The following is a 13,792-nucleotide window of genomic DNA, read 5'->3' as shown; positions in this document are numbered from 1 at the left end:
GGGCTCTCATTAATGGTTGCATTTTTCCATCTGCGCTCTTGTATTAGCACATATATGCGGACCGTAAAGCCATAGCCCTCAAAGCTAATGGTTCAACAATGGTTTCCTCCAAATGCCCTCAGAGCCACTGGTAGGATATCAGTGTTTCTTCACAGAAAAAAGTTGATGTAAACACAGTTGACCTCTGATCTCAGGCCAGTCACGTTGAAAGCTCCGGGTGAGTAATGCGGACAGAGAGTGGGGTAACGTTCACAGGCTCTGGTCGTACTTCAGTCGGCATGATACAGAGAAAAGAAAGGTATCAGGAGGCTAAATCATCATGTAAACACCTAGGCGTGAACAAGGAGGATGGATACCCTTTGAATTACTTCTGTGTGTTGATGTAGATACTGTGTATACTATCTTTCTCTCTCTCTTCATATATGTTTCTCGCCCCTACTCTTGATAACAGCTGGGAAGTTGTATTATGAGCATTTTGATTCATTTTGCATGTCACCTTGTTTATTACATTAGCTAAAAAAGTCTAAAGACTAAAAGGTTAATTAACAAAGGTGAATCTCATCTTTTTTTTCTGGGAGAGAACTTTTTAAATGTTTATATCTGCTGAAAGGTACTTTCAACTTTTTTGGAGCTGCACTTATCGTATTAACGTCCTAAAAGCTAACAGACATGCATTAAAAGACACAAATCTTTTTCGTTTTGATTTCCTGGTGTCTTTTAAGCCATGGCTGGTTTTTGATCACATAGGAGCTTCCAACAGCCCTCTTGTCCAATGCATTATAGTTTCTCATTATAACATTATAGAGTCCCATTATGCTGGTGTCAAGCTATTACCAAACTGGATGTGTGAGTTCATCGGTATACAGTCCAGATATTTCAAACGTGATTCAGTGAGTCTGTGGTGATGCAAACCCAAAGTATTGCTCCTTCTGCATACATCGAGACTTTCAGGTATTGTTGTTTGTGGTTGTTCAGATTCTCCATCGCTAACACACTCCCACCCAGCAGAAAATGTCAGTAGTTTGAGTGCTGACCCTGAGGCACTCAGTCATGTTGACATGTTTAATAAATACTGTCTGTAGACCAACAGATAGCATCTTCTTAGTTAAGGGAATTTGGGGGGTCCTGTGGTGGGACTACTGATTCCAGAGCCAGTTCAACCTTCACAAATGCTCCACAAGTTTCACCACCTTCTCTTGTGCCATGTTCCCACTGATTTGCTGAAAATAGAGCTTATGTTGCTTGCCGCACAAAACCATTTTTGTTACTTGCCACGAATGGTGCATTCAAGAATTTTCGGGGATCGACGATGGTCAGAGTGATCACCAATAGCTGATGCCTTTGACGATGTCAAAACGATATTTGGCTTGTTTTTCCCATTAATGTATTAAATTATTATTATTATTAGGCTGTTATTATTATCAAATTAATATTACAAATAATTTGCCCCACGGCAAACAGACACGCGCTTGAAGAAACACCGTCTATGTGCATGTATGACACGCTGTTTGTATGGAGGCGTGCAGTCTCGTGGAACACGTGCATATAAAAGGTTCTCACTCTTTCTTCGTTTCTGTCTTCTGAATTTTTTTTTCTTTTTTTTTTTTTTGCAAGAACAATATCATCTATGAGTGCTGCATATGACCTCAGACATCTCAGCTCAGGAGGTGCTTTGAGTTCAGTTCACTTTATTTCCACAGAGCAGTTCATTGTGACCACAACTCTGCAGCCTATACATCTGTGATTAAACCATAATACAAAAACACGCTCACCTCGAACCATGATTTATATTTCAGTGATTATTATCATCATTATAATTATTATTTTTACATTTATAATTGTTTTTATGTCTTCATTTGTGTAAGCAATTTTCCGCATGCATGTTTAGACGGAGACTTGCCTGACAGTAAATGGAAAGGTGGTTACATTATATATATATATAAAAACTTTGATCACTTTGTTATTTTAATAGCTTTTTCATGCAGTTTGAATTTAGAAATGTATTTGATTTAAGTTTTTTGTTTTTAAAAAATAAATTATTTAATTTTCAAAGCAAAATCACTAAAACAAGAATATTCACCGATCCCTCAGCCCGGGGGTTGCCGATGTAATTGCCGATGCACCACCCCCACCCCCCCCCACACACACACAATCATATCGGGTATTGGCAATCTTACAGGCTGACAATAGGATGATCTGACTATGGAGAATATCGCCCAACCCTAGTTGGAAGTTAATTTGACCACAGAGGAACAGAGAAATTGAATGATTGTGAAGTGGACTTTGTGCCTCTTTGTGAGGGAACCACTAGGTGCCTCTCGTTCATTGATCACAGAGAGTGAGTTGGGACATATGGTGCGTTCCATTTGTACTCAGAAGTCGGAAATTCTGAGTTCCCAGTAGGAAATTTTAACTGGAACTCCCCCTGAAAATGGCAGCTCAGCGCATCAACAATAAGTGAAACAGTAGTAACATATTGTTTATTAGCTCTTCTGTTTGTCTGTGTCTCAATAAACTCAGTGGTGCACACAGTACTATCCAACCTCTGTCTGTGGACATGATACTTCGGCATTATCTGTGCAAAATACCTCTTTATGCGTGTGTGTTTTTTTCGACTGGTATTGCTAACAATGGCTACTTCCCCCACCCCGTTTGTATTCCGAAAGAGCAAGCACAACAAAGGTTTGCCTGGACGCGTCCATCTTTTTTTTCCGACTTGTGTACTGGAACGGGGTCAGCTCGGGTGTGACGTCATTCCCAGCTCCGACTTCCGAGGTAAATGGAACGCACCAATAGACCTGGAGGAGTGAATTGAAGAGGGTGCTGTTCCATTGGTTGCTTTGAAGGCCAGAGTCAAAGCCTTGAACTTGATGCAGGCAGCTACTGGTAGCCCGTGGAATGAAATCAAGAGGAGAGTGACCAGATTCTGGACCATCTGCAGTGGCTTAATCGTGCTAGCTGGGATGTTGGCCAACAGAGCATTACAGTAGTCCAGTTTTTATATGATCAGTGCTTTGACCAGGAGCTGCGCAGCATATTCAGAAAGTCTAACAAATATTGTCAAAAAGCTGAATACAGAAAAAAATAACATTTTATTATCTAGCTATATTGCCCAGCCCTGTTTATTATTAATTGCCATTTTATAAAAATAAAAAAAGCCACTCAAGGCTGTGTGTTCTGCTTTCCGACTTACCTAACAACTTCCCTTAACCACAGTAAAATCAGTGTACTCTGTAAAAATGAAAAATTCTCCAAGCACTGTTTGGGATTCCACAGATGACACATTGGTAGATCCATCTGGAGAACTCACACCCTTTCAAGTTCTTCAAGAAATATTCTTCTAGGCCATGTCCACACTTACACGTTTTCGTTTGAAAGTGTATGAGTTTCACTAAAGTATGCTTGCGGCTCTAATCCACACTGGAACGGCATTGAAAATGGAGACTTTCGGAAAACGATGACGTTATGAAACTGAAAACTGAGTTTTCAAATTTAACAGATTATTGTGGACGTTGCCTTAGTTACTGCAAGAACTCTGAAATACTGCCCACGTGTACTCAAGTAACTTCAAACCTCATAATCTTTCCCTTGTGATGGGAGCCATTGACAGTCTGTAGAATTCTTGTAGAAACTAAGACTAAGTTTCTCCCTGAGAACTGAAAGGTTGCCTTGAGGTTCTCCAGTGGTTCTGTCAGTGTGGCATTTGAGGAACCTCAATATTTTGCCTCAATGTTTTTTTGGGTTTTTTTTACAGTGTAAAACGCATACTTTCATGTCTTATTGCATCTTTGTAATGTCCAGACATACATCAACGCATGTACTCAGTGATATTCCCAGACTCTTCCTCTGGTCAAGTTACTAACCTCTATATATTGTGTCCAGACTGTTCTAGGAGCAGAGGGGCTATCTCTGGCCTTCAGACACATTGTGAGCTGTTTGCTGTGGTACTGCTCTCAACATAGCTCTGAGGAACTGCTTCATGAGCTCATCATCTGTGTGGGATACTTTACCGTCAACCACCCAGACAATCAGGTGCGATTACGTACTTTATTGCTCTTACATCATATATACACACGTCAACACATGTTTGTCTTATGAATACGCAATATGGCATCATGATTATGTAAAATTACATTTTTCATGTGTCACAGTATTTGTACCAAATGTACACTACCAGTGAAAAGTTTGGGCATGCTGGACTGATTTTATGCTTCTCATGATCTTGAAGACCTTTTGATCTACAGGCTTATACTTAAATGCTTGAAATTAGTTTTGTAGACAAAATTTAAATTGTGTTTATGTATGAATTTCTTTAGTAGTGCTTTATACAGTATTTCAGGCTTTTTTTTTTTTAAGAGTTGCAAAAGGATATGTTTCCCTCCGTCACAGAGGTGAGTATACTGTTTGGTCATCAGTAGATCAAGAGCAGGTGTACTTTTCCCCTTACAAACAACCAATACAATAGCAACAATAGGAGCCTGTTGAATAATGCAGCGACTTTGCCACCTCTGTTGGCTCTCTTCTATGTTGTCTTCTTCCTCTGAGGAACAGCCATTGATATCCACCACCTGGCATTTGGCCTGCTCTTTGTTCAGGCCAGGTGGAGGGGGAAGGGAGCTCATCGAACCTGGCGGTACAGATCACAGATCAGCCTGGCATGAAGAAGTGGGAGTCTCTGATACTTGTTGCATGCTTCGTTTATCTGGAACCCACGAGTACCTGGCAGGTGCGACTCTGCCACACTTGGTCTGGTTTTAATTGTGTGTGCCTCACCCGGAACCTCGCCCATGATGTCTTAAGATCTTAGATGTGCTTAATTTTTCACCTGCCATTATGTTTTGTGCAAGATCGCGCGTTCCAGACTTTCAAAGTATACCGTATTGACTGTGAACCCATATGGACACGCATGCACACTGCAATTGCTTTGTGATACTCTTTAGTACAGTCAATTCCAGCTACATGCACAGGCAATGTGCGCAAGTGTGCACCATTACAAAAATTGGGCTGCACATGCACATTTCACAAAGAACCCTGCTGTTAACGAAGTTGATTTCACACACGCACTTTATGCAAAAAAAGTGTTTTTTTTATGTGTTCTTTCAGGTTTAGGGTGCTTTTACTGAGCTTTTGATGTCCATTTTACATCAAAGTTCAGTTTGTTTGATTTATGAGAAAAGACTTTCAAACTAAAGACGGCTTTAAAAGGTGGTCTAGGGTACAGTTCACATGAACTGCGGTATATTTTGCAGTTGGTATAAAAGCAATCCAGCCTAATTTGCAAAGTGAATCACTATTGATGATATTCCATAAGCTGGTTGGCTGTCCTTAGCTACTGCTCAGCTCAGTGAAGGCAGAATCGAGGGTTGAATAGAACACTGGCCACGCAGACCAAGCAAACGAAGCAAATGTGAAACAGGGTTATTACACACACATTCATATATATATATATATATATATATATATAGTCATTAACATGAATTTTAGTTTGTTTTTCCAATTGATGTTGTTGGTTTTTTTTCATTAACAATAATAACACTCATGCAAAACAGCCTTAATGTCTCCTTGGGGGATGGGGAGGAAGGGAGTCAGAGTCCTTACAATTTATGGGCTTCTAATTTAAAACATTTTTGCTTTTAATGAAAGAAACGGCCACTGTTTTATGGCAGTTCAGTCCTTCTGTGCTTCTGCCATCCAATTTAATTATTTTGATGTAGGTAATTAGCATTTGTTGGCCATTGTCGGGCGGATTTGCATATTATATTGGATAATTGAATGAAGGTTGATGATTGAATTAGGGGGGGCTTGACGGATGATTGGGCTTTGTGCTCACATGGGGCAACTTAAATGACGAGCGAGCTGGGAATAGCACCTCTTGCATATTCATATCTTCCCAGCCCACTTTTCTCATTTGAAAAAGGCCAGGATGTAAAGTCTTTAAACTTGTAACTTCCAGGATACAAGCTGCTTTTTTTATGCCACCGTTTGGCTGCACATCAGGGTTTATTATTAATAACAGCACTGGTGCTGGCAGGTGCACTGGAAGAGAGTTGGAAAAACAGGGTGAAGCTACTCAGTCGAGACATGTTTTGGCCTTATACTTGCTGGTATAAGTTATTTAAATGATAGTCATCTCAACTTGATGTGATGAATTGATAGTATTTGGACACTTTCTGGTTGTTAGTTAGTGAAACTTGGCCATAGTAAATGTGATAAACTACACCTGCTGTGGTTATTCTGCAAGGACACCTGTGTGGACTTGAGCAGAACTGACTTCCACAAAATGACCTCATGACCATCTTGTTAAAAGTAATTGCAAAAATGGCTCAGCAAAATGAAGTTAGTTCTGAGAAAAGCTGTAGAATCATTCGGCACTTGGTTTGATATGTTGTTATCTATGCAATTATATTAATATATTAATTAGTGTGGCTTAAGTGTCCAAAATGGTCCCCTTTTTGGGAACACGTTTTAAGACCTCTTCAATAACATAGTTTTCTAAGCTGTTAACTTGCTCACGCACTCTCCATTAACACATCATTGGACTTGCCAGAAACAGAAAAGACCATTGTGATTTTGCTTGGTATATTGTCATTTACATTTATCCGTCAACTAGTTGACTACTTTTGTGGACAACTAGTCAACTAGTAAAAATTAGTAGTTGTCTAACCCTAAACCAAGTGTGCTAAACTGTCAGGCCACCGATCGACCTCCGTGAAACATTTTAAATAGTACATGGGAACATATGTGCAATATGAGTCCTGAGATGTTTTAAAAGTGTTTGCTTCATAATTCACTTTAATGTCCAGAATCTTGAGGATATTGTACGGATATTATTTATTATTATTTTAATTTGAAAGGCGAACACATTAAGTAGATTTCTTTTCCCTGTTTTTTCCCCCCCAATCAACTAAATATATGCCTGTACAAACAACATCCAATCACAAAAAACACTTCAACACATTTATACTGAATCAAATTGCATAAACTTCAGCAAAGAACTTGGCACTCTTGCCCTGCCCCGCTTCAGTTGGACACTCGCCAGTGGCAGGGGACCTGGTAAATATCCACACGGTCCTCATACAGGATAAATGGAGACTTGAGCAGAAATATTTGACTGTTTCAGACTAATGTAAGCACTGGCAGAAGACAAAGGCGGCGCTTACCCTGGCCTGTCTCGCAATGCCGTGCTCTGATTCAGTGCCGGCACGCCAGCCTGTGTTTACATGTGTGTGTCTGAGAAAAAATACAGATCATAATGGCTGGAAACACTATTGGTAAAGATTTGTTCTTTCCACACGGATATTATTCAGACCCTCTCACCCACAGGGCCATTTAGAGGGTGAGATATGCACTGTCATAGCTGCTATGAAGTGTGTTTGTACTCAAGGGGGGCATAAAGGCTTTTGATTGATTGGCAACGGCAAAGAGAAATTCATTTTTAATACTATTTAAAGTCAACGTGAAATCAAAATTGAGCTCATTTACTTTCTTAATACATATTTCTGAACTTATCGTGCATGATTTATCAGTGCACGTTATTCCAAATAAAAACAAATTTTGTTCGTAATCATTCATCAAAACTCACCTCTGAAATAACTTTGTCACTGACGAAGTAACTGACGTCACTTTGGCTTTGCGACTGTATTGGTTAATGTTAACCAATTTAGGCATTGTTTTAGGCTGATGTTGTAGGTTACATAATAAAGGTTCTAGCAATAATAGTAGATTACAATAGATTTGAAAAAGAAACATGGAGATACCCTTGGGGGAAAAAAGTGAACTTAAAACTGCTCAAACAAGCCTAAGATATTTTTCTTTCTCAGCCTGGCCAAGCTGGTGTCTCTGCATAACAAAAATTGGCATTTCTCAATCGTTGGGTGTTTTAAAACCAGGATGGGAATTTTTCAACCACTTTACATGATTTGCCTACTACATTGAGATTCCCTACTTCAATTGGATAGTTGAAAAATGCCCATCCCGGTTTGAAAACGGCTACAAATTGGTAAACGCCCATTTTTGTTCTGCAGAGACCTATACTTCAACAGACTAGAGGTCGACCGATTTTGCAGATACTTATACCTAAACTGATTAATAAACAGATTAAAATCTATTTACTGGATGTTAAAAGAATCTTTACTGTGATGGACACAGATATAGAGGCAACAAGAGTCCAAAAGGAATAAAATCCCAGATGCAGTTTATTTTGCAACCAAAATCACAATAATAACCAGAAGAAAAAAAGATTTAATGAATAACGGCAGACTTTTAACTATGAACAAGACCACAATTTACTGGGGAATTTTGTTTTGAAATGTCTGCACTCCCACAATCTCATAAGGGAAACAAAACATGCACTCTTACAATCATCTATTGTAAAAAAAAAAATAAAATAAACATTGTCGTTTAAGCTAATTAATACATTATGAGCCATAATTCATTAACAGTAGATCATCATTCGTCAATAGTAGATAAGCGAACGCTTGTTATAATAGTCAGGTAATCCAGTATTGTATGAAAATTATATGACTTTTTTCCCTTATTTTCTAGGAACCCCATCAGTCAAAATCAAAAATTTACATGAAATTATGATTAACGTATATCTACTTAACAACAAAAAAACGTATTTTTATAAAGTTACTGTAACAAATTGGATTCTTCTTCAACCTCAACCCCTGAAAATAAAAACTCATTGCATCTGCACAAATCATACGTGACATTTTTTTATTTAAAACTGTGAATAAAGAACTGTGAGCATTTTCCATTCTTGACTTGTTTTAACATTGTTCTTACCATTCGAACAGCTAACGTTAGCGTCCTCTCCACCTTGTCGACAAATATGCAGTACTTCAATGCTGCAGTTAGTTATAAACAAATTAACTACAAATCACGTACTATTAAATTTTGGTTGTCTTAAATGATTAATTTATTGTACCATGACTATATGTACTAATAATAATAATATATACTGTATACATACCTTGGTTCTTAGTGTCCGGCTCTGTGTCTGGCTCTGTGAAGCGTATTTATGTGACAGACTTTATGCGGAGTCAATGATTGTTTTTATTTCACCTCTAGAAGCCGCTGTTATACTGTAGAACCAAGGTGTTGTAGCTGTAGAACCCTCCAGCGCCGGAAACGTAGGAATAATAATTTTAAAAAAAAAGACTTGTTCAGGCTGGGAACCCAGCTAGACATCTTAAACCAGAAACCCAGTTTAGGCTGGTTTAACCTTTTTTTTTTTTTTTCAGCAGTGAGCAAGAATTGTCGTAAAACCTTGGCCACATTTTGTTTCTTGTCAGGAAAGTCACCAGACTTCCTCATGCATAACTCACAGGCGCTAATGAATATCTGTTTTTATTATCCATATACACTCTCTGTTTTAGCAAATGCTCTCAGATAACAGGGTGAAGGTTAACAATCCTTTTAGCCCCTTTTGGCTTGTAGCCCCTACACCTTTAAAAGAGCCAGATTCACCACACTCACTCATCTTCTTCTTTTTCTCTCCTTTACACTTATCACTCCTCATGTACAGGTCTTCCATACAAGTGCAAGGCTATCTCCCATGCCCTCAAACCCCAGTGTCGTTCCTGGCCTTCTCATCCGACTTTAACTGACGTTGAAATGCTTCCTTCAACAGTCCATTACCGCAGAGATAACCCAACCCTTTGTTTTAGCTTTCCTGGCCCAGATCACCATGTGCTCCGGAAATTCACCAAACGTCTATGATTCCCATCTTGCACAGTTGGGTTCATAAACCGTGGTGGGCGGACAGCCGTGAGTGACGGCAGCAAGGAAGATTTATGCCCTTCCTGAAGGGTGAATTCAGGTTTAACATATTCTTGCTTTGTTTCAGATTTTCTTTTTTTTTGTCTCTTCATTTTGTTTGTTTACCCATAAATCTTTCGAAGTTTAGGGCCCCATTTGCGTCTAATGCTGTGTTTGAGCATGATCCAGGTCAGATCGGCTTCTCGAGAACTACAGATTATCTTTCACGTGATCAAAGATGACACTTGATTTATTCGGCAAACAGCAATAATTCAGTGATCTGTTGCCAATACACTGGAGAGCAGGGCCATTTTATGTTGTTTTCATGAGAAAGAAACGTCCTTTTTGAAAACCAACAGATCTTTTTTAGTCTCTTAATTTTATGTTTACGCCTGTGTACCAGTCGCCATCAGGCTGTCTGGTTGTACGGTTAAGAGGGGGCGGTAGATGTTGTTCAGATAAGGCCTTTCTGCCATAACTTCCTCTTGAGAGTGCTCTCTTTGCATCCTCGTACTGTATGTAGGCAGACCTCCTGTCTTATCAGAGGAGCAAACATTCTCTCATCATCTTGGTTTGGTTCATCTTTAAGGCATACCCTTAGATTTGTAGTTGTTTTGCAAGAGCAGACACTTCCCAGGCCCAGTGAATGTTTTTTTTTTTTGAGTGTCAATGCATCACAAGGTCATCTCCTCCTGTTTACTTTTAAGAGTGCTTTCACACAAAAAAAATGTGCAAATTCAGACCTGAGTTTGTGACATCAGAGTCCTGTTTGGTTGGTTGGTGTGAAAATGGATTTTCGGACAGGGGTGTTCATGTGAAATCTGCAGTTAGCAGAGGGTGTGAAAGTATTCTGTCCTAAATTGCGGAAGTGAACTGCAATTGGTGACGTGTAATTTGCATTGTTCCATGCTCACATTTTTTATAGTATAGTACTTTTTTATAACTTTAAGGCTTTTTGCCCTTTATGTTTTTTTTAGACAGTTGAAAGAGACTGGAAAATTGAGGTAGCGAGGGGAGATCAAGTCAGGACATGACACAGGCCAAACTTGAACGTGGGTCCCCGTGAACCAACAGATTTTGCATGCCACAAGCATTACCCACTACGCAATGGCGTTTTAAAATAATGCATTTTCCATATCTTGAGAGTAGCTTGCTTTTTTGCAACTTTGATTCTCCGTTTACATGACTTATTAGAATGCTGCTTTCTGCAAAAACCTTGGAATAAACCGTTTTCTTTAGTGCACGTAAATAGGGTCATTGTTTCCAGCTGCACTATTCAGGGGCAACGCTGCTGCGCTATTGAGTCTGCAGCATGAAACACACAGCTGTAGTTAGATTACTGAACAGATGACTCTGTTGAGCCATTTCTTTTGAATCTACAGTGCAGCCAGTGTAGTGCTTTTTCCAAAACGCAATGCAGTTGCAGACAAACACAAGTGCCAATCTGTGCTGAAGTTTAGGTGGTAAATCCAAAACATGAATAAAATGATAAAGCTTGTCCTGAGTCACTACCTAGCTATCTTATCACGTGGCTTGTTGAGCACATTGCCACGGAGACCTAGCGCGTGTGGAGGCTTCACGCTATTCTCCGTGGCATACACGCACAACTCACCACGCATCCCACCGAGAGCGAGAACCACATTATAGTGATAGGAGGTTAACCCAGTGTGACTCTACCCACCCTAGCAACCAGGCCAATTGGTTGCTTAGGATGCCTGACTGGAGTCACTCAGCACGCCCTGGATTCGAACTTGCAACTCCAGGTGTGGTAGTCAGTGTCTTTTACTTGCTGAGCTACCCAGGACCCCACAAACCATTTTCTTTAGTGCATGTAAATGGGGTCATTGTTTCCTGCTGCGCTATTCAGCAGCAACGCTGCTGTGCTGCTGAATCTACAGCACGAAACACACAGTGCTTCCAGTATAGTCCCATTACTGAACAAATTAATCTTATGAGCTGGTACTTTTGAATTTACAGCGCTTCCAGTGTAGTGTGGTTCCTGAACGAATTACTCTTAAGAACCAGGGGCCAGATTCACAAAATGTTCTTAAGAAGAAAAATTCTTCTTAACTACCATTTTCTTCTTAATTTCTAACTTAAGAAAAAAGTTAAGAATATTTTGTATTTCCCAGAAAAACTTCATAAGAAAGTTCTTATCTTTTTCTTAAGATTGTTCTTAAGAAAAAACTTAAGAAGCATTCAAATTCTCCCAAAAAAAAAAAAAAAACGCGGTAACGCGCTTAACAAGCCATGTGATAAAATGCGCAGATTGACGCTCTCAGACGCGGAGGCAACTGAGATTCGTCCTCTACCACCCAGATTGAGGCAAGTGACTACGCCACCACGAGGACCTAGAGCACATTGGGTATTGGGCATTCCAAACTGGAGAGAAAAAAATAAATAAAATCAAAGCATCCCGAAGAAGTCCTATAATCCATAGCGTTCGCTGCCTCATGGAAAGTGAACCTGCCCGGGCAGAATTACACATTTTTGCATCGATTAAGAATAGGCCTACTATGGTACAGGCAGTGACAGAGATTATTTTTGTTAGATTTTAATATGATTTTATCATTTGAAGATCTATGTATTGTGCTATTTAGGCTCATGAACTCTCACGGTTAACCAAATATTACAAAAGGTTACCGTGCAATTACTTAGGCTATTACGGCATCTTTTGCTTAACATTAAATGCATGCAGGACTTAAACATTGTAAAGTCCTCTATACTGTTGCACGAATTCTGTTGCTTATATGAATTTAAACCATCAGCTTTGTACACAGCCAGGATAAACTGCACCTTATCTTTGTGTTTGGAAATGTTTTGTAAATCAGATGCTGTTCTCTGTAGTTCTTCAAATAAATGTGCTGCACCTGTGAGGCGCAGATTCCTTGAGCATGCACTCGAGTGCATGTGCTTGCGCTGCTGTCGTCCAGCACGCTTTCGGCCGAACAAATGGTATTTCACATAAGACTGACATTTACGTGGATTTATAATAGATATCTCAAAATAAGTAAATAATTGGTTTAGAGCTCGGGCCCTTTGGGTTTAGAGGCCCCTGGGCAATGTCCAAATCAGCCCAGTGGTTAATCCGTCCCTGTCTGGAGGCTGTTTATAAAGACTCCTTTTATCGCCATGATTCCGCACATCCTAGCGCCCATTCATTTTACTGTCGGCATTCGTCTCTCCTCCGCCCTCTTATCAAGTCTTCATCAAAGAACAAACTCCTGGCCAACAGGTCTCCTTCCTCTTCACCTTGAGGCACTTGGAGTGTGTGTGTTTGCGTTTCGCTGCATTAACTTTACGCTACCTTTGTGTTCTTTTGACAGGCTGGGAGTTATGTAATGGTCCGCCTGTAAAAGTGTGGCCTTGTTTGAAAACACTACTGCTCTCTACTAAAGACACACTAGACCTTGTCTCTTCCTTTCTTTATGGCCATCTGTGTTAAAGCGGGGGAGGGCAGTTCGGAATCACAAGTTCAAACGCCTGCCATTGCTTTTATGATGTCAATGACTGAATGGATACCTCTGCAGACACTGGTACAGGAGGACTTGGCCGAGCTCCTAATCCAAGTTTGGGGCCGGTTAGGGAGCAGGGTCATTACTCCCAGCCAAAGGGAGGCGGGACAGTTTACTGCCTGGGTTGGGGCCGGAGGTAACCTCTGCTCCCTCTGCGCTGTACGTCTCCCCTCAGCGGACACGTGAGGGGGGATACATTGTTTAGGCATGTGAAGATGAAGCACTGTGTGCTGAAGGATTATGAGATAGACACATGATTTGTGAGCGGAATGTCGACAAAACCACAACCCCCATGAACTAATACATATGCACACTCAAAACGGACCCATGAACTCTCACATTGGGCCTAATTCATGAAACGAGCAGAGCGAATGTTTGTGTAAATTGTTCGTTAAATCATTCCTGCATACATTTCTAAATGCAATTCAATGTAACAATTTACACAAGAAAAGTTTACGATTATTTTAAATTATTTTTAAAAACACATTTTAAGGGTGCAAATCAATTGGCAATGT

The 13,792-nt window shown here is 39.9% G+C and overlaps 1 protein-coding gene across 3 annotated transcripts in view; it reads left to right on the top strand.

The window, feature by feature from the left end:
- Positions 1 to 13,792, top strand: part of LOC127436151 (S phase cyclin A-associated protein in the endoplasmic reticulum-like) — a 182,098-nt gene that overhangs the window by 155,681 nt on the left and 12,625 nt on the right. For all 3 annotated transcript variants that reach the window (XM_051690107.1, XM_051690105.1, XM_051690106.1), the window contains one exon: positions 3,883 to 4,032. In XM_051690107.1, coding sequence (XP_051546067.1) covers positions 3,883 to 4,032 — 150 coding nt within the window. The remainder of the gene's footprint in view (positions 1 to 3,882; positions 4,033 to 13,792) is intronic.

The sequence above is a fragment of the Myxocyprinus asiaticus genome, chromosome 46 (assembly GCF_019703515.2).
Source record: "Myxocyprinus asiaticus isolate MX2 ecotype Aquarium Trade chromosome 46, UBuf_Myxa_2, whole genome shotgun sequence".
Classification (NCBI taxonomy): domain Eukaryota; kingdom Metazoa; phylum Chordata; class Actinopteri; order Cypriniformes; family Catostomidae; genus Myxocyprinus; species Myxocyprinus asiaticus.
This window is presented reverse-complemented; position numbering and strand designations above follow the sequence as displayed.